Source organism: Fundulus heteroclitus, chromosome 13 (genome assembly GCF_011125445.2).
Source record: "Fundulus heteroclitus isolate FHET01 chromosome 13, MU-UCD_Fhet_4.1, whole genome shotgun sequence".
NCBI classification, from domain to species: domain Eukaryota; kingdom Metazoa; phylum Chordata; class Actinopteri; order Cyprinodontiformes; family Fundulidae; genus Fundulus; species Fundulus heteroclitus.
Window position 1 is genome coordinate 1,390,472 of NC_046373.1, and position 19,712 is coordinate 1,410,183.

Sequence of the window (19,712 nt, forward strand, 5' to 3'; positions counted from 1 at the left end):
GTATTACAATGTATTTTACCACACCTTGGACTATTGATACACAACATTTTATTTCTGTGTCATCAAACGGTTGTAGTCATTTACAGTAAGAGTGCCAATATTATTAACCGGTGAATGGGTCATAGTTTCTCTTGAGGTCTGTCAGGCAGACAAGCTTCACTGACCAAGAGGGTGATTGATTGTGAATGCTGCCGCACCTGCAAAACTTTTTCTAGACCCCCCCCCCCCTTAATGGCCAAAGCGATTTGGTAGGAATAATGCTAAACTTTCCGCGATTATTTGTTTCTCGCAATCAAGAGACGTTTGTGGATTTATTTTCCACCTCTAGAGAGCACGCCGGACGGTTTTCATATTTCACTTTCTTTTAATCCAGTGAACGCGCGGTAGGCGGTGTCAGACCTGAGAACCACATCCCTCTGAGCTCACTTCCGTCTGTTGGAGCCGTACACCCTCCGCTGCTTTTGTTCTCCCATTTCCAACCAGTCCGCGCTGCCGACAAGAAGGCTGGCCAGTCGGTCCAGTGAACCAATACGAGGCAAAGCGCGGAGCCGTCCGACGATAAGCCACATGCGAAGCCTTTCTGCTCTTGGGATACTCGGCACTCCACAGTAACATAAACGGACTACTTTTTTTGTCTTCTTATTGGAGTTTTCAACGCTTTTTCGGGTTTTTCTTCCTTCTGCCATTCAACGCCGACTGCACCCGCGAACTCAACAAGATGGAGAACGACGATAAATATCTCCCCGAACTGCTGGCGGAGAAGGACAGCCTGGACTCGTCGTTTACGCACGCCATGAAACTTTTAAACGCAGGTAGACGACTCTTGAATTGCGTTTGTGTGTTTTTATCGTACTTTCAATGCTTTAACCTGCAGCGCGAGGGAGCGGAGGGACACACATTTGTACTCTTGGTCCTGCTGTGTGCTTTTGCGCTAGCCCTAAAATGCCCAAATAACCGCAGCACCAACCCCCGAGAGCTCCCGTGGCTCTGCAATGAAGATAAATGGCGGTTGGGACCCAAACGGAAAACGGCCCAAACGTTTGACGGCGTAGCGCGCGCTCAGGTTGTCGGTTGAAAGGTTCCCGTTCCCCCCTCGCGCTGCTGCGCCGCCTCGAGTTACTGATGTCAGTCACACGCCGGAGGCTCGTGCTGAGTTTAAACTCGCCAACTTTAGCGGCTCCCGGACAACCCGTCCTTTTTCCTCGTCGTTATGTCGCTGCGGGGTTCAGCCAGTGTCGGACAGCCATGTTGAGCAGCCGTGGTGTCCGAGTCAACACCGTTCACCTCGACTCCTGAAAGCCGAGAGGCGGGCCCCCTACTAACGGCGCTGTCGAGCTCGAGGTCCCGCTGTGAGCCGCCGTGTTGTAAAGGGACGGCTGCCATGGCGGAGCCGGGGCTGCTCTTCTCGTTCCTGCGTTATTTAGGGAAGCCTTCTCCGCCTGTGGTAGCTGTTTGCTCTGGTCTCTCTGGAACTACGTTTTGCTGTGGTGTTTTAAAACCTTATGTTTAATGTTAGACTTTTGTTGACGTGAAGAAAATCGGCGTGTAATACCTCAACGTAAGTAAGTTATTATGGAGCGCGAGGAAGTTTTTCAAGGCCGCTGCAGTGACACTGTTGACAATAGAAATATAATTGTTTTAATCGAGATTGGTTCAAGTTTTACTGGCTGATGGCAGTTTCCTGTTTCATGAAAAATAGACTCAACTCAAATAGGTCCAGCAAATGTTTATCATATAAAATATTTAACAGGTTCCTTGATAGAGGTGGTCGTTTTGGACAGAAAAGGAAGACATACATTAATCCGTACCCTTAAAGCGATATGGCCACGACTTCCCTATGTTTGTTGCTCTGTACATGTACCTTACTTCATTGATCTGAGGCAGATGATCGCCACGCGGACCTTTCCTATGTCCTGTAATTTACTTGCAGTTGGCTGTAAGTAAAATGAGATTATGATTGCCATAAATGTCAGCGGTGGGCCGCTAAGGGCTATTTCCGGCCGATCAGGTGTTGAGAGTTCTGGTCAAGTTTCAGGCAGCTAACCTAAAAAGGGATCGTCAATAAATACATGCAAATGGACTGCAAGAAAGTCTTTAGACATGCTAGACATTAGCATTCTGGGATAGGGTTATTTTATTGCTACGTAAAATAAACTAATATGGAGCGATTTGACTGCAGAAGCACAAAGTGGTTTGTTTGTGGATGCGAAATTGAGGAAGTAAGGGGTAAGTGTGTGTGTGTGGGGGTACGAAGGGATAAGTTGACCTGCCGTAGTCCTTAACCTTTACCTGATTTCTGCTAACCGCATGTTAAAGTGCGCCTTAAAAGCATCCTAGTTGCTGATGTGTTTACATCACCTGAACCCACCAGAAATGGAACGTGGCCAAGCACATGTCCCTAAGCAAAGTATTGTCAGGAATAAGGGGAACGTGTCTCAAAGTACACTCAGTTTACTGATGAATCTTTAGACCGAATGTTGGTTCAGATGCGTTTGATAAATCTGGTGGGGGTGGCAATAATATCCACCCCTGTTGATTGGAGATCTCTATGGAAAAAGTGGAGTTTGTTTTTATCTTCAAATATTTGACCTTCTGATCACTGCAGACCCGATGATCTACTGGAGTCTGATTTCAAGTATCTGGCATTTTTTAATTGGTGAGTCTCTTTAAGGGAAAACATTTTCTTCCATTATTTACTGTAAATGTCGAGGGAAAATTAGAAGGATTCACTTCTAGCCATTGGTGGCCAATTAATATTTGCATCACAAATCTTTTTAACTTTTGACCACATCTGCCGTTAGTTTTGTCTGCTATACATTAGTCTCTGTTCACCCCCGGCGTCTCTCATTTGGAGATGATTTGGAGCGGTGCGCCGTTCCCCTACCAGATCCGGGGCGATCCATGCTGCTTGTCCGCTGGGAAGTGTGGCAGGCGATAAAAGGCGTCTGTGTGACGGACCGGTTTTCCTGCATCCGTCCCCAGTTGCCTTCCTTGGACTCACAGCTGGCAGACTGCGGCGCAGCTGACATGTTTGCCCATTGCTAGTGCAGGAGTTGTCATGGCCAGGTGTGACCCGGTGGTTTGAGGGGAACTGTTGGAAGCTGCTGTGCAGCAGAGAGGAGGAACCAGTGCTGAGAGTTTTATACTGACTACTTTGAGTTAAAATTGGGCTGAGGTCTTCCAGATCCCCTTTAAGCCCAATGTTTGCAGACCAAAAGCTCGACAGTCAGTGGCAGGAAAACAGCCGTTGAAGAATCTGTAAAAAATAAGTTATTCATGGTTGACCCATTGCTAATATTCTGAAACTATTAATAAAGTAGCAGAATAATAGAATAACAAATGGAGCTGAAACATTAAATTGCAGCATCAGTGTGTGGGAAATCGTAATCACAAAGGACTGCTTGGGTCCGATCTTTTGTTGTTTGTAATATTCGTCCAGGTGACGCCTCGCATCACCTGGACGGCCCGTCACCGTCTTTCCACATCAGTAGCCGATACAGATCAGCCAGGATTCAGAAGCGCCTTTGTTAAGGCAGATGATGTAGTCGTTGCAATATTCAACAACAGGACTGCATTCATCACTACCACCACACAACTATTAATGACCCGTTCTCATTCGCTGAGCGTCACTGGATCGCAGAAACCACAGTTTTGTGATTTAGGCAACAAAATAAAGCTGAATATTACAAAATCATTCAACGGCGCCATTGTTTTTAAATATGGCCTTCCCAATAGTCCTTTAGAGCACACTGATATCGCCGTGGTAATAAGTGTTGAACGTATTACGCAGCTCTGCATTAATGTTTTTACATGTTAAAACTTTCCAAGAGCTGGTGAAACTGTCAGCTTTTGGTCCAAGTTTTATCCTTAAAGCAACTTTTGTGACATATTTCTACGTGCACCATTCCCTCTTAGACTTTCCAGTTTAGCATAAATAGTTTGCTTCTCCTCTCTAGAAATCGATAGAGTGCAGAAAGGAGAGACCAAGAAGGAGTCGGAGACCTACCTGGACCTTTTCACAACAAAGAACATCAAACTCAAGGAACGGGTGCTCATACCTGTCAAACAATACCCAAAGGTGAGTCCGCTCGCTTTTGTTTTTCTTCCTCCATCAAATAATTCTTTAACCGCCTCACCTTTTGGCTTGAAACTTTCCTACAGCGGCGTTTCAATTACCCAAAGCCAAGGGTTACTGGGTAGCCTCAGACGCTTTGTGCTGGACTCTGCTGTCTGGGCTCCACGCTGTGTTACCAGCTCATACTGGTCACCTTTAATGCCACGAAATGGAGCAAAAAGGTTATTATACTGTGATTGGGATGGATTATCCCCCTCTGTTCAAGTCTCTGGGTTCCTTCAGTCTTGCTTGGCTTCAACATGTGGCTCTGCTTCAGTTCCATGGAAATCTGCCTTAACTGCTGCATTGACTGTGATTAAAGGGGCTCAGAGGTCTGTAATCTCAGGCCGCAACCATGTCGGCAGTTTTGGACTTTTAACTTGTGACCGCCCCAGGTCACAATCTCTTCATTTTTTTTTTCTCTACAGTGAACCAAATTCTTCATTATTAACGATGCACGGAGTCTTAGGCTGTTGGCTGGAATTGGATGACGGCTCTCCATGTTTGTGGAGGTACTGAGAGCTGGTCTTCAGCAGGCAACAGGAAGGCTGAACGCTTTACAACAAAGCTGCTCTCCTTCATTCTTTTGAGCTTTTGGAAATCTCATGGGTTTAGCTCAGAATCTACTTCTCTAGGGAAGACACACGGAGACTGCTGGTCCAGTAATGCTAGCCATGCTAACCACACCACTCGCTAATGTCATACACCGAGGAATGGCTTCAAATGTTGTCTGTTTTCAGATCTTTGTTTCAACACTTCAGCCAAATCACCTTTTAGTTTTGCAGCAACTCCTCTCAGAAACGCGGCGTCACGTTGCGTCGCCTCCTAATGCAGCTAATCAGGAGGAAGTGTAGTATTTTTCTTATTTGCTTTGCAGGCTGGATCAGCGTGAAGTAGAAGCGATATCCGTGTGGGAGTGACAGCCATGTGATCTTTCAGACATTCTTTGATTTGGTACATAATGTTCCAGTGTTGAGGATGACGGCGCTAATTCATGTTTAGCTTTGCCAAAACTCCTTCAGAAGGCAAAGCAGGGGCCGCTTCCTTTCTGCTTCCTCTGAGCGCGGCTGGCAGCGACGCCTAACTGTGACACACGGCCGCGACTTTGTTCGCGGATTGAGGAGACAAAGATTGCAGCTTTTGATCTCAAGCGGGGTCTGGATGATTGCAGGGGGGGATAGCAGCCGACAGCGGCACAGCCTGAGGGGCTCGTATTGACTCAACGTCTGGTAAACGTTGAGGCTCTGAACGTGCGCGCGCTGCCAGAACACGCTGCTCCCTCAATCTCTCGCCGTTTAGCCGGGCCCTGCTTTGATTGTCAGGCTCATTTTGCTCTGCTCTGTTGCTCTGTTAGTTCAATTTCGTGGGCAAGATTCTGGGACCTCAGGGCAACACGATCAAGCGTCTGCAGGAGGAGACCGGAGCCAAGATCTCCGTGCTGGGCAAAGGATCCATGAGAGACAAAGCCAAGGTAAGGACGCACACACGGAGCTGTAACACATCTGGGTTCTACACAATGAGGGAGGCAGCGAGGCCAGATGTTACCAACCTACAGGAAGTCTAAGCCTAAGGCCATGAGCGTTGGAGTGCTGCACATCTGTTTTAGGATCTCCTTCTGAATCTGTTACCTTAACACTCTATATAGAAGCGCTACTACCACATCTCTCCTGTTGCCCCCTGAGGCGGCTGAAATGTGATAACAGCTTGCATAATTCATGCAATATTTGAGTAAGGGTCTGCCTCCCCTGGCTTGCTGACATTTATCTGATGTTCCTCTTGTCTCAGGAGGAGGAACTGAGGAAAGGCGGCGAGCCCAAGTACGCCCACCTCTCCATGGAGCTGCACGTGTTCATTGAAGTGTTCGCCCCGGTGCCGGACGCTTACCTGCGCATGGCGCACGCCATGGAGGAGGTCAAGAAGTTCCTGTTCCCCGTAAGTCTGCTCCTGTGGTCCGTGCGCCGCGCGCTTTCTGTTCCATACGAATGTAGAAAAGCTGTTGGCATTCTTAGCTGTAGCAGTGACCTTTTTAAAAGAACCTTTAGTGTGCTGTGTAATTATTGAATTTTGTTTGTCTATTTATAACTAAGCCCCCTCAGAAAGTAATTCAGCAGCCAATGATTATTGCAGACAATCATTCACTGGTTAATCAGGAGTTTCTTGGGGCACGATGGTGTGGAATAAAAACATCAGTTTCGCCTAAATTAGAATGGATGTAGTGCGATGTTTTATTTAAAAAGAATATTAAAACAGAAAGCAGTAAGCAATCCTACTTCTATGGAAAATACCCTTTATTACTAGGTCCAGTTGTTTTAGCAATTATGTTCATGTTACTTTGATAAAGACTAAAGCAAACCTCATCTAAATTTAGCCAGTCAGCAGTCAGCTGATCATCAGAGATGCTGCTTGTATCTTGCTGCTGATTGGTGGAGATATTTTAGCTTCTCACCATGATTGTCCTGCTTTAGATTCCCAAAATCCCAGAATTTATCTTTGTAAGGGAAGTGAAGGCGTAGTAGGGCTGGGATAAATCGTTTATGTTGTTATACTTTTATGTTATTTTTCAGCTGTTTGTTGAAAAATGTGCCTGGGAGACATTTGGGATAAAGCTTTGATTCAGAGACGCTTTTTTTAGAATGACTTTGAAAAGAAAAAACCCATTGAGACAAATATGGTGTCTCTGCGTTCAGCCTAAAAGTATCAATGTTGTTTTTGTTCCATGTGAGCCGGCCTTACGGTGCAGCGGCGTTCTTTCAGCCGGTGCAGAAACATGTTGGGGAGGTGTAGCTCTTACTTTATGCTCCATGCAGCGCCAGAGGTACGCTTTGCCATTATGTTTTGCACACATTGACGTAGCTGTTCAGTATGTTGTGCAGATCTGCTGCAGTTTCTACAGTTTGGGTTAAAAAAGGCTAGTAAAGTGCTGTGAGGACAGCGCTTTTTTCCTGGCTAAATGGAGCACAAAGTAACAGAGTGCTGCCCCTCCCCCACCCGCTGCTGTGCACTGCCAGTTCAGTAGGCTGGAAGAACGGCGCTTTTTGTCACTTGCTTCCAAGGACAAATATGGATCTGAATATTTTAGGTTGCTAAAAACAAGGAAATTGTGTAAATGCAATAATTAGGAACTAATTAGTTTTTTTTTTTTTTTATAAGCAGCTGTCGGAATAATTGTTTGTTCTGTCAGAAACAAAGAGCAGCTGGATAATGTGCATTTTGCTGTGTTTATACCATGACTTGGTGTTAGTTTTGATGTTTGTGGTGATTAAGGGTCCCTGATTGGTCCCTGCCTGGTACTGATGTCGGCCCTCAGTACATTAGTAATAAGCAAGTTATGACTGTTGTTAATGGATCCAAGTTACTAGAGCCAGGATGCACACAGTTGGCTTCTAAAACGTTTAAATCGGGGAGAAAGAGACGCTGCTTAAGAAAAGGAATCACATTTCACCTCAGCATTTCTAATTTCTAGAATCTGGAAGCCGTTTGCATGCTCACCTGAATCCTAAAGAGGTTTAGGACGTTAGGCGGGTGGCTGGCTGCGTTCTAGCTAGAAGGAGCTCTGGGAAGGAGCGCAGCAAGAGAGGCTGGGAAATGGAGTGGGTGTTTACCCTGAGCAAACAGTCCATGGCCCAGTCCAGACAGGAAAGCAATCGGCTAAAAGGAGGACTTGGGGCTGCGTTCACTGTCAGCACGGCTGGCGTCCCCGTGGTTTGCCTGCGTGTCTGTCCATCACTGCACCTTTAACAGCGTCTCAGTCTGGAGATGGAAAGCTCTCATGCATGGAGACGCATTCACCCCGCTCAGCTGACAGCAGCTTTTTTCCCCCATCGCTGCTGTAGTGGAGGCAGAAAGGCCGTGCTGCCGGGCTCAGGACCCTGCCAGTCTAACAAGGGGGAGGCGGGGAACAGCCCCGCGGTGGTAACAAGGCCAGGGGGCTGTAGACGACTCGTTTTGATGAGAGCCGAGACGAAGAAGCGAGTGAACTAGATGCAGCGTTAGTATTGCTGTCCCCCATAGCGCCTGTAATCTGCCGGTCTGTCGTTTGGAGCGAGCGTTCCTGGAGAATCTGAGGCTGTGAAACCTTTCTAGATTTCCAGTGTTTGTCTCCAGCTCTTCAGAGGATTTGTTCTCTTCTCATGCTGGAGTCTGCGCAGCCTCATGTTTACTGCTGGAAATGCCACAGCAGATCAGCGCCGCAGCGACCCATCCTCAGTAAAACGGATCCACGGAGCGCTTTCTAGCAGCGCTGCTCCCCTGCTTCTCTTCTAAGATGAGCCTGGGCTTGGTCAGAGGCGTGTTTCTCTGCATTTTACCGCCGTCATCTTATTCCTCCGTCCTCATCATCGGTGCCCTGACCCCATGTCAGGCTGGGATTGATCAACAAGCGGGACCTGATTGGGTCACGGTGCAGCTTTGGGGAAAAAATGGCAGGATGTGTCGTTGGATTTGTGCTGCTGAGACACGCCGCTCTGCTAATCCAGCCCAACTTATTGTTTAGCAGATAAAATAAGCGCTGATGCAGTCACACTGGACTTGTCAGGGCCGTGTAGAGGAGATTTACATTTTCTGCACGGTGGAAGGAAGACATGGAGTGTGGATGGAAGCTTTCCAGCCGCCGACCCCCCCCCCCCCCCCCCCCCCCCTCCTCTCCCTAGCAGTCTGAGTCACTGGCATGGAGGCTTTTTTCCCCACTTCCTCAGAGCTTGTGTACATGCTGTGCAGAGGTTGCTGTATTTTTGCACTGTCACTTTCCAGCGTTCGGTGCCGACGGGTCTAAGCATTTCTTCTGGGTTTTCTTGCTGCGCATGTGTTTCTGCAGGATATGATGGATGATATCTGCCAGGAGCAGTTCATGGAGATGAGCTACCTGAACGGAGGCCAGGAGCACGGCGCCAGAGGCCGAGGGGGCATGCCCATTAGGGGCCGGGGGGTCCCCCCTGCTGGAGCACACAGGTAAAGGCATAGATGCGTGGGCAAACACCCACAGCCCTGTCCAGCAACACTTTGAGTTTCAGAGCAAAGGTGCAATTTGTTTATTGATGAGTGTGACGGGCTGTGCGTAAATAACTGTCGCCTCTCTCCTCCAGGGGGAGGGGGATGCCTCCTCACGGTGCCGCGGCCAGAGGAGGTGTGACTCGAGGAGGCCCAGCCAGAGGTGGGGCAGTGAGGGGGGCCCCCCCGGGCAGAGGAGGACCTCCTGCTGCACCAGCCAGAGGGGCTGCGGCTTCACGCGCCAGACCCCCAGCTGGCGGACCACCTCAGAGGATGGCCCCGCCCCCTGCTCACCAGCACACGGCCGGCGCGGCTGCAGAGAACTACGACGAATATGTACGTTTGAAGCGTGGTTGATTGGGCCAAGTTTTCTACCAAGGTCGATCAGGACATAGATCTACGTAGCTTAGAGATGTCTTTGGTTGACTGTGTGCTTCAGTTCAGGGCTGGTTTGTGACACTGATGATTCACGAACAAACCGCCCCTTAAACCTGTTTCTTCTGCTCTCCAGGGTTACGACGAGAGCTACACAGACACGGCCTACGAGTCTTACGACAGCTACTACAGTCAGCCGCAGGCGTAAGTGAATCAGACGTCTCTTTGCTTTCACACGCGGAGCACCTTCACTGTAAACACTGGCAAATGTCAGAAACGGCGCACCGCTGCAGTCCTTCGTAGTTCTTTGTTACACGTTTTGGAAGCTCTGGTTGCAAACATGGAGCAGCCAGTTTATGTCATTAGTTAAAGCCAAACGTCGTCTGCACTGTCAGCAGCTAGTGTTGTTAAACGTCCCACTTTCACTTTTCAACCTCATCATCCTCTTTTTCTTTTTTTCTTTTTTTCTTTTTTTGTAACCACCAGAGAACCAGAATATTATGACTATGGACACGGAGAGACAACTGAGTCATACGAGTCATATGGTGAGTCCACCTCACTGAGCTACGGTCTCATTCATTTCTTTCCCAGCACAAATCTAAACTCAGAGCCTCCTGAAGTTTTTACACCTCTCAAACATTCTCCTATTCACTCACGTTACAAACGCTGACCTCAATGCGTTTGGTTTGGGAAGTGTAGCGCATTATAGTGAAATGGTAGATAATTATTGTGTAAAGTGTTCTGTTTTAGCCTCCAGCTGCCCTGAGTCGCCACTTTACAGAACAACGCTCTGCTGCTGTAAAGTTTCCCTGTCTTCACTCTACCTGAGAAAAGGAAAGCAGCGTGAGGCTGCCGCCACCCTCTTGGGCTTTGGCGGTGGTCCGTTTAGTTTTCTGGTTTCTGGTTTTCTGCTGTGTAGCTTTTTACTTGTTGGATGAAGAGTCTAACGTTGGTCTCATCTGACCAGAGCAGCTTCTTCAACCCGTCCGCTGGGTCCTCTGCTTGTTTTGGGACAAACTGCTGGAGGCTCAGCCAGAGAAAGTGATGCATGGATACTTTAGCAAGGCCCTGTAGATCTGAGGGGAGGGGGGGTCGCTGTGTTGATCAGGCTGAACACATTCTGGTGCAGAGATCCTTCAGTCTGGAAATGAAGGGAATTCTGTATTTTATTTATTTATTTTTTTTTTTTTATAAAAGTCTTTGTATTTCCAGACTTTATTCTTTCTTGTTGTCAAGATGTTGTCCTTTATGTCCTTTCCTATTTTTGTCCTTCCTTTCTTCATTTTGTCCTTCCTCCTTCCTGCTTCCTTTTTTCCTTCCTCTTGTGTTCTTTGTTCCTCTGTTCCTCTCTTCATTTTGTGTAACTTCCTTCCTTTTTGTCCTAGCCTCCTTCTTTATTCCCTCTCCTTCCTCCTTGTCCATTTCTTTCTTGCCTTACTTCTACCCTCCATGTTTCCTTCCTTCCTTCCTTCCTCCCTTCCAGTCTCGAGTTTAACATTGAAAGCTTACCCATCATAACTAATACCTACCATAACTACAGTCTGATCTTTAATTTAAAGCAACACAATGCTGTCTGGGGTAAATGTCATTCTGTAAACAAACTTTCAGCGTTTACTTGGTCTCCTCTGTGTCCTCTCCAGCCCAGGATGACTGGAACGGTACTCAGCGGACGACTCCAGGGAAAGCCCTTCCCCCCTCCAGAGGTGGCAGCACGGCTTACCGGGAGCACCCATACCGACAGTACTGAAGCGGACCCTCCACCCTTAGTGTTGCCCCGATAACCGCCTGTCTACCACGGCAGCTCTCGCTTTAAGAAGCCTGAAAAAAGTAATTGTCCGTTTTGTCTTTGGTTTGGTCTTTTCCCTTCACTGGACTTCTACCTGACAGAGCAAATTGGGAACTGGAAATTGGAACTGGTTTCTGAGATTCGATCACAAACGCCCCCCTCCCCGACCCTTTTGTCATACTTCCTGGTCAGCAGTCCATCCAGCCAGCCAAAGTGGCTTCTGATTGGTCAGAGAGGACTTGTGGGCACCCTTTCAAGTTTCCATTTTGAGTTTTTTTTTGTTCCTGCTGTATACTTTTCTCTCACCATTCGTATCCCTCTTTGGCTTTTTTGCATTGTTCATTTTCTTCTAATGTTTGGGAATAGTCAGTTCTAGTAGAATTAGTGGCTCAAGAACTAAATGTCTAAAGAATCAATTTTAATTGTTTTAAATATAAAGAACCTGTTAAGGGTCAGTTGCAGATTCCCATTTAGGCTACATTTCAAAATTCTGTTAATATAGCCTATTAAAAGACCTTTTAACCTATTTTTAATCCTGTAATATCTAAACCAAAACCAAAAATCCTAAATTAAGATAAGGCTAAAGCAAAACTAATGGAATCGGTGCAATTCATTCTCTATAATGGTTTGTTTTTAAATAGTTCTAAAACGATTGTCCAATTAGCCTTAGGCAGCAATATTTTTTTCGTGAGTTTTGAAATATAGCCCTAATAGACACTGTTGAGATGGACTGTCCTCATATCCTCATTTTTTTTGTTTTTTAATCTTAAGAAAAGCAACAAAATAATTGCCTAATGAGAATCTGGCCGGTGAATGGCTACTTGTTAATCTAAATAACGTTCGGGTCTTCATTGTGATTTGATTCTATTACAAACTGCATGCTCAAAGTCCAGAGGAAGAAAAAAAAAAAGAAGGATTGGGACAAAAATCTCCACATGGGTCTTCTCTTCCTGTAGAGAAGGGATCCTGCAGCTCAATCCGAACTCTTGTACATATTTTAAAATATCCTAATTGTACTTACTCTGCCACTAGTATCTGTACCCTCTCCATAAAATGCATTATGCTCCATGTGTAAGCTTGGCTAAATAGGTTACTAAATCTGTCCAAAAGATGTTTTGCAGCGGTTTGTCAATAAAGCTTAGTTTGTTTTTTATGAAATCTAACTGGCTTCATTTGTTTCACTGTCCTGTAAAAATTCTGAAATGGCCGTCAGATGTAGGTGTTTTCCTTTTTATTTATTTTTTTTTTTGTTTCTTCTTCAAAAGCGCTTTTTAAATCTTAAATGAATGTATTGCCGTCTGAAGACTTTAACCGTACTAAATGATGTCTTGAATGATTATCAAAAGAGCACAACTTATTCTCTCTCTCTCTTTCTATACTTTTTAAAAAGGAGCCAGAGGTAAGACCTCTAAAATAACCTGGATAGCTTCCTAATGTGTATAGAGTTCTAAAGCATTGAATGCCTGGGTATGTATAAGACTTTTTCAATCCTTATACCTGTGGTCGTAATCGTCAGTGAGAATTGCTTTTATGGCAGCTGGAACTTAACTGGGGTCAAAGTTCAGGTCTAGGCCTCATTGTCAGGAATGATGGCGGCGCGAGGGCCGCCTTTAGTAGAGAGTAATGGCAGTGCAATGGAGAGGATGCTCATAACCTAGACAACTCCACTGTAAAGGTAACCTAACCCTAAATGTTTAAGTTCTTAGTGTGTTTATCCTTTGACATAAACCTGATGGTAAATCCAAACTTTCTTTCTTTTTAAAAAAAAAAAAAATTCTTAGAAATCATGAGAATAAAAAAAAAAAAAAAAAGATCAAGTCCAAAAGTAAAGAGAGGAAAAAAAAAAAAGTAACTTCCAACGTCATACTCTAGTGGATTTTATGTACTAAAATAATGTTTTGTTTTCTATCAAAATATGTCAGGGTAGTGTTACTGCAACTCCTGCTAAAATCAACGGAGCCAAATCTGTGTCCATATCTTCTGCTCTTACTTTTTATTTGCTTGTGTAACTGTAGGATTTCAAATGTTCTACCTGTAAAGTTAACGTTAAAAAAAAAAAAAAACAATGAAAAAAAAAAAGTGAGTTGCATGAGATTTCTCTTTGTAGACTTTGCATGACCTGTTTTGAAGTTTCTGGCAGCGTTTTTAAGACGAGGTGCTGATTGGTGCTTTGTCCTTCCTCCAGGCACGGCTACCGGTCACCGAGCATCCTGAGAGGGAGAGAGGGAGTCCGCCGGAGGCCGAAGCGCCGCAGGTCGGTCTGCTGCCGCACGCGCTCCCCTTTTAAAGCCTTACTGAGGTGCAGCACATACCGGTGTCCGCCCAACGCCGCCACATTACAGCCACAAACGCCAACGTATTTCTGTATTTGGGGGGGTTTATAGGGCCAACACAAATCCATAGGCACTAGTCAAACATAAGGGACTGGTTTATGAAGCACAGATTTTACTGGTATTCATCCCTGGGAGTCGATTTAAATGTGACTGCATCAGCCTGTAGGGATGCTTCTTGTTTTCTGGAGGAAAACAAGAAGCATTTTTTTTTTTTTTTTTTTTTTTTTTATATGACGCCCCCTTGAGAGCCAGAGCTGCCAGTGAACGGTTCACATCATGTTAGAACGGACCCGTAAGAAGCTAAAGCTGCATCTTTGGCAAGATTAGGAAATTAGAGGCTCTTTAATCCAGCTATGCTTAAACAATTTTACAGGGATGGGGGGGGGTGGATGTCGGTCTTGAAGCAAAGCAAATACAAATGTATAGTTTTGAGAGAAGAAAACCGTTAAACAGCATATAGATGTACTTCCACTTCATGGTTTTTCTCCTTTTGTTGAGTTGTCATTGAAAATAGCAGTTAAAACATGCCAAATGTGCTAACCTGAGGGGTATGAATACTTTTGCAAGCTAACCTATGTCCTGTAAGAAGTTAATTGTGCTCTAATTATTCACATCTATTCATCCCATGAAGGTAATCAGCTTTCAGTTTAAGGTTTGTACTTCAGTAAAATAGCTGCTAATTTTTTCCATTGCTTGGTCCAACACTGGATTCAAATACCCCACTTCCTTTAGTCATCTCGAGCCGTAATGTATATTATTTGCAATTTGAGGGTTTTAAATTATTCAAATCTCCTGGAACGGTCCTTTTAAACTCAGCGTTTTCCCCTGCAGACGCGTGTGTAAGAAGGCATGCTCCTGACGCCTGCGGGCTTCTCAGCCAGTGTGTGTTCCACGGCTCCCAAAACTCCCAGCGTTTCAAAGGTTGGCTGATTCCCATGATTGGCCAGCTTTCTGGAAACGGCCTTGCTTTTGACGGCGCCTGTGAATAGGGTGTTTTCACTGACGTCACTGGCCAACTTCCGGTCCGCCATATTGGGTGGCACACTTCCTTATCTCTAGTTGTCTTACACGTATTATCTTATCGGGAATGGATAAGTACGCCAGCACGCTAGAGCGACCAGATAAGGACGTATATCTGAGGAAATGTTCCGTGATCGACCATATGGACCCCTATGCCCTCCACGGTGCCTTGTTTAGCCGTAATCCAGATGATTGGCCAAATGTAGAGCACGGCGACATAGTGCACTACCTGGTGTTCAGTGAAAACCCTCTGCACACTCTTGAGGAAATGAGAGCTTACAAGGATCTAGAGGCTCACAACCAGTTCACATCTGGTTATGTACATCAAGGAAATCGCCATCATACGTGGACGGGTGAGTTTTAATAAGATGGTAAAAATGTAAACAATCCGACGCAAATGTGTTGCAAATGTGTTGCACGAAGGCGCTTGGCTGCAAGGCCGATCGACGCCGCTCGCGGCTTTAATTATTTAAGCAGAACAATGACCAGTGCAAAATTAAGTTGTATTTACCGTATTGGCGCCGGTAGGAGCTGCAGATCATAAAGCCAGCAAACAGTGGGAACACAGCAACTCGTTCAAAGGTAAGCTGCGCTCGGACGGGTTAGCACATGCTAGTTTAGTAGCTGCTAACCGCCAGTGCTAACAACCACTCGCGCATGTAATGTACTTTTAACTTGCTGCTATGTGTTTCAAACGTTTAGAACACACTCTCATTGACATCGGGATACTGTGGAAAGTTATGTTCGGTCTTACAGCCGCGATCCAAGCGAGCCGACGATCTCTTTATCTCTGTAACTCGTTCAAAGGTAAGCTGCGCTGAGCCGGGCTCTGGCTCATGCTAACCGTTAGCGCTAACAACCACTCGCGCATGTAATGTACTTTTAACTAGCTGCTATGTGTTTCAAACGTTTAGAACACACTCTCATTGACATCGGGATACTGTGGAAAGTTATGTTCGGTCGACTTACAGCCGCGATCCAAGCGAGCCGACGACTCTTTGTTATCGCTAACAGTTGTTCTCCGTGGTTGCGCCTCCAGGCAGGAAAGCGGTGGAAAATTAATCTGTTTCTATGTTTTTCCCATGGCGATCATGTGTTGCGCTGTTACAGCCCACAATACAGCAACGGTTTACCATGGTTGAAATCAAGTTAAGGTGAAATTAATCAAATTAAAACACGGCTGAGAGAGGGAGTACAGTATGCGGTAGTAATAGGCAGTAGAGGCGGCGGAGGCAGTCAACACGACAGCCGCGGAAAGTAATAAGTCATAACGCCCAAGCCCTATTATTAATATATTCTTCTTATATGTTTTAAATACTTAACAGTTAATTACCTGTGACAAAGTGAGCACCGCAGACTCTGGCGTATTCCAGCTTAACACCGTCCAAATCGGACCTGGATATCCGTGTCAGCCATAGGTGACGGCGTTGTTCAGACAGCTGTTTTTTTTTTTTCACACTGATTCACTATTACGGCTGGTAGGCGATAGAAAGCGTTGATCTCCACCTCCACGGGCCGTGCAACCAACCATTAAACACGTTTTCCCCATTGTTCACTTCCAATACTGCCTAAGGCGTCATACAATGCAGGTCAACGGTGCGAAACGACTGCCACCCAATATGGCGGACGCGCTGAGTAGTCACGTGAGCGTGACGTCAGCTGAAAACCCCCTATTGGTGTGTGGCCAGGTCGCACCCCCCCCCCCCCCCCCCCCCCCCCCACACCTTGATGCTGGTGCGGCTGTGGTTTGAGCGGAAGTGACTAATGAGGGGAATGGGAGCTCGAGGCTCGCTGACACAAGGAGAACGGGGGGGATCGGGGATTCTGGGTGCAGAAATGGAATAAGCAGGGGCAGGATGGGATTTCTCATGGTGTCCGGTCTGGACCTTGAACGCAGGCAGGGTAGAGATGAGACAGCTGGAGTAATGAGCAGAGCTTGCTAGTTGTTTTTATGTGCTGGGAGCATTGCATGTTGCAGCTCAGGGGGGGGGGGAGCAGTCGGCCCACCAGGCTTATAATACAGCGGGGGGAACCCTGCATAGCTGTCGACTCAACCTGTCAAACCCCAGAAATGCGTCTGCAGTGTTTTCACAACATGTCGTTTGTTAAATAGTCGCCTGGAAAACACGCGGCGGCTGGAGTAGTTAAAATGCTGCTATAAAATCAGAAATCGCTCGACTGAGACAAGTCGCTGATGCTGCTGATGCTGCTTGGTAACCACGCCGGGGAAAGACTGATCACTGGTTTAACTAAGTCTGAATGTTGTGCTGACTAGGGTTCCTGTCTGAAAACCACGGTTAATCCACGTATTGTTTTAACTGAGCAACCATCTTCACAAAGCCAGGCAGTCAGAGATGGTCTGGCTGTTGACTCCCATCCAGCCGTAGAGCAGACCTACGCCATCTGTCCGGCTCCATCACCTCTGGGTGTCCCTTAACCTTTGGGTTTTATTTACAAAAATCAACTCTATTGTTCGAAACGTCTTCCCATGTCTCAGGGATGAGGCTCCAGACTGCTGCTGAGGCAATTAACTGATAGCTTTGAAAAGCATTTAGACGTCAGGGCTCTTCTGCCTGTCGCGTATATTTAGCCTTTCACCACGTTGAGACGGAGCTCAACGGGTTCTGAAAGAAATCCTCTCTCATTGTCATCAGAGTCGGTGTCGCGCGGTTCAGCCGTCTTACGCAGTGCATGTCCAGACTTTACAGTAACCTTGGTTAATAAAGGATGTCTGGCATTTTGCTCTGCTTAGCTCTGTCTCCATGCTGCTCACAAACCAAGAATAATGAACACATTTGCTGTTAATTGAAACTGTAGTGGAGTTATTGAGGATTACCAAACCTGCCTGTAATCACATCTTTTTTTTTTTTTTTATGTTGCTTAGCTACTGTAGAAAACTGTGCAGCTTGGCAGGAAAAAGACCTTTAATTAATGCAGCTTATTAAGAAGTTGTTTTTTTTTTCTTCTTCTTGGCAAGTTGTACCCCCTATCTCTGAATCTGCTCTGGGTTTTTTTTCCTCTCTCTCTCTCTCTCTCTCTCTGCAGAGAAACGGGAGCAGCTCGCCGTGAAGAAGGTGGTCAGTTGCAGCTCTCAGGGGCATCCCTATGGGGAGGGAAAAAGTGCTGTGTGCCTTCCTGGAAGGTTGGGGGTGGGGGTGGGTTTTTGAACGTGGGGGAGGGAGGCCACGCCACGCAAAGATGGCAGCTGATGGGGGGCCAAACGGGACCTAAGCTGCTCACAGGACGAGAAGACGTCTCACCTTATGTCAACTGTTTAATGGTATTTATACAGGACTCTTGTGTGGTGTATTATCGTGCGTCAGTGTGTTGTAATTTAACTTGTGAAGCTTTGGATGTACACGTTTCCTCTGCAGCCCCCCCCCCCCCCCCTCGACTAGCAGCTGGAGAGCTAGCTGCCTAATTTAGCAGAAAATGAGCACTCCTTTTATAGAACGCTGTGAAATCGTCTTTAATTCCCATTAACCCACGAATCCGACCTAAAACGATTCCTTTTGACTTTGACGGCGTTCAGAGAGTTAGGGTGCTACACGTCTCAAATCCAAGTACGCTTTAAGGGATGTGCTTTTGAAATTCACGCCTCGTCGTCGCAGGGAATTGTGCTCGGTGGGTCAAGAGATCCGCGCGGATCCGTCGACGGCAGCGCCTGCAGACGTTGCACGGCTCGCTCCAGCCTCGACGACGTCCGGCTCTAACGCACGTGCCCCGCCTGCCCGCCAATGCAAAACACTTTCATAGCCGACGCTGTCCTGTCCTCAGCAGTTTCACATCCAAGGATTAGAATTCAGCGCGATGGAGCCAAGCGGAGCAGCCCGAGAGAAGAGGACAGAGGGTGAAGGCAGACATTACTAGCATCCCGCCAATTCATTCATCCATCCATCCAGCCATCTATCATGCTTCTGTTGATTCGATCCCCCCCACCCCCCTCTGCCATTTTCAGCCATTATCACTGATGATATTACTGCAGCCTGTGGTGCCGAGTTACATCTAGAGGTCAAAATTCTACTTTCCTGTATTAAAAACAAATTTCCTGGTGCCGATCCACTGGTCAGAGGCAGCATTAGCTCCATTTGGCTTATTGGAAAATCCTGCCGCTTATAGGCTAGAACATTAGATATCAGGACTGAAGCCATCACCGGGGATGAAATGTCAACGGGCCATATCCAAAACAGACCATTTTTCAGTCTTTATTTGCTATTATGTCTGAAGTAATGATTCCTGCGTCTCCCATAATCTAATGCTAGATAAGTGATGGTGTGGAAGCAGTCTCGTTGCGAATCGATGAAGTGTCAGGAAGCATAAGGGTGGAGAGGAAAGTAAACGCTACTGTGCCGTGATCAATAAAGGTAGACTTGAATGCGAGCGAGCCGCGAATCCGTCATCCTTGATGTTTCCTCTCCCCGCTAGCCGTCGGATCGCCCCTTCCGCTTCTGCCCACGTCTGCCCCGGCCGCCGCCGCGCGTTCTCCGTAATGCTGGCCGGCGCGAGCGATCGGGAGCCAGGCTGTCTCGCCTCGTGGACGGGGGATGTGTTAAAAATGCTGCTGGTGGAGGTGGGGGAGGCGGCGGACAGCTGGATTGCTTCCCCTGGCCTTGACGGATTCACACCATCAGAAGAACATCGCACGCTGATGCCCGTTAGAGAGGGTGACTCTGAAGCAGCTCTTCCAGCTGCTATCTGGGACTTAATGTATGCTCGCCTCATACCCGCCGTCCTTGCTGCTCCAGGGGAATATCAGGACAAGCTCTGAAGATTTATTTTTATATGGCCTCTATTAATCAATGCTGTGTGTGCACTGTTGTTGATGCATACTATGTAAAATAATAAAAGCTAATAACTTGTCATCGGCATGGTTATTTCTTGATTTTTAATAAGACAAACAAAGCTGCTTGATTTTTCTGTATGGTTGTGCTGCAAAGATCGCGTGTCCATTGTGTGTACAGTGCCTTGCCAAAGTATCCTTCTTCCTGCACTTTGTCGTATCGTCACATTCTAGTGGCCAACCTCTTTGTATTTGATGTGACAAAGTAATGGACAGAAAACTGCAATTGAATGTTTCCCTAATAAAAGTGTGTGCTGT

The 19,712-nt window shown here is 46.6% G+C and overlaps 1 protein-coding gene across 2 annotated transcripts; it reads left to right on the forward strand.

Moving 5' to 3' along the window:
- Positions 1–423: 423 nt before the first annotated feature.
- khdrbs1b (KH domain containing, RNA binding, signal transduction associated 1b) lies at positions 424–19,476 on the forward strand. 2 transcript variants are annotated; one of them, XR_004932222.1, is made up of 11 exons: positions 424–812; positions 3,957–4,078; positions 5,469–5,585; positions 5,900–6,046; positions 8,928–9,061; positions 9,196–9,436; positions 9,612–9,679; positions 9,962–10,020; positions 11,116–11,302; positions 13,447–13,515; positions 17,660–19,476. XR_004932222.1 is itself a non-coding variant. In XM_012875775.3 (9 exons), the coding sequence occupies exons 1-9, from the start codon at positions 719–721 to the stop codon at positions 11,220–11,222; spliced, it is 1,089 nt and encodes a 362-aa protein (XP_012731229.2). In that variant the 5' UTR covers positions 424–718; the 3' UTR covers positions 11,223–12,598. The 2 variants fall into 2 exon arrangements, 1 of the variants encoding a protein (XP_012731229.2); XM_012875775.3 differs by lacking the exons at positions 13,447–13,515; positions 17,660–19,476 and having other exon boundaries at positions 11,116–12,598.
- The last annotated feature ends 236 nt before the right edge of the window (positions 19,477–19,712 follow it).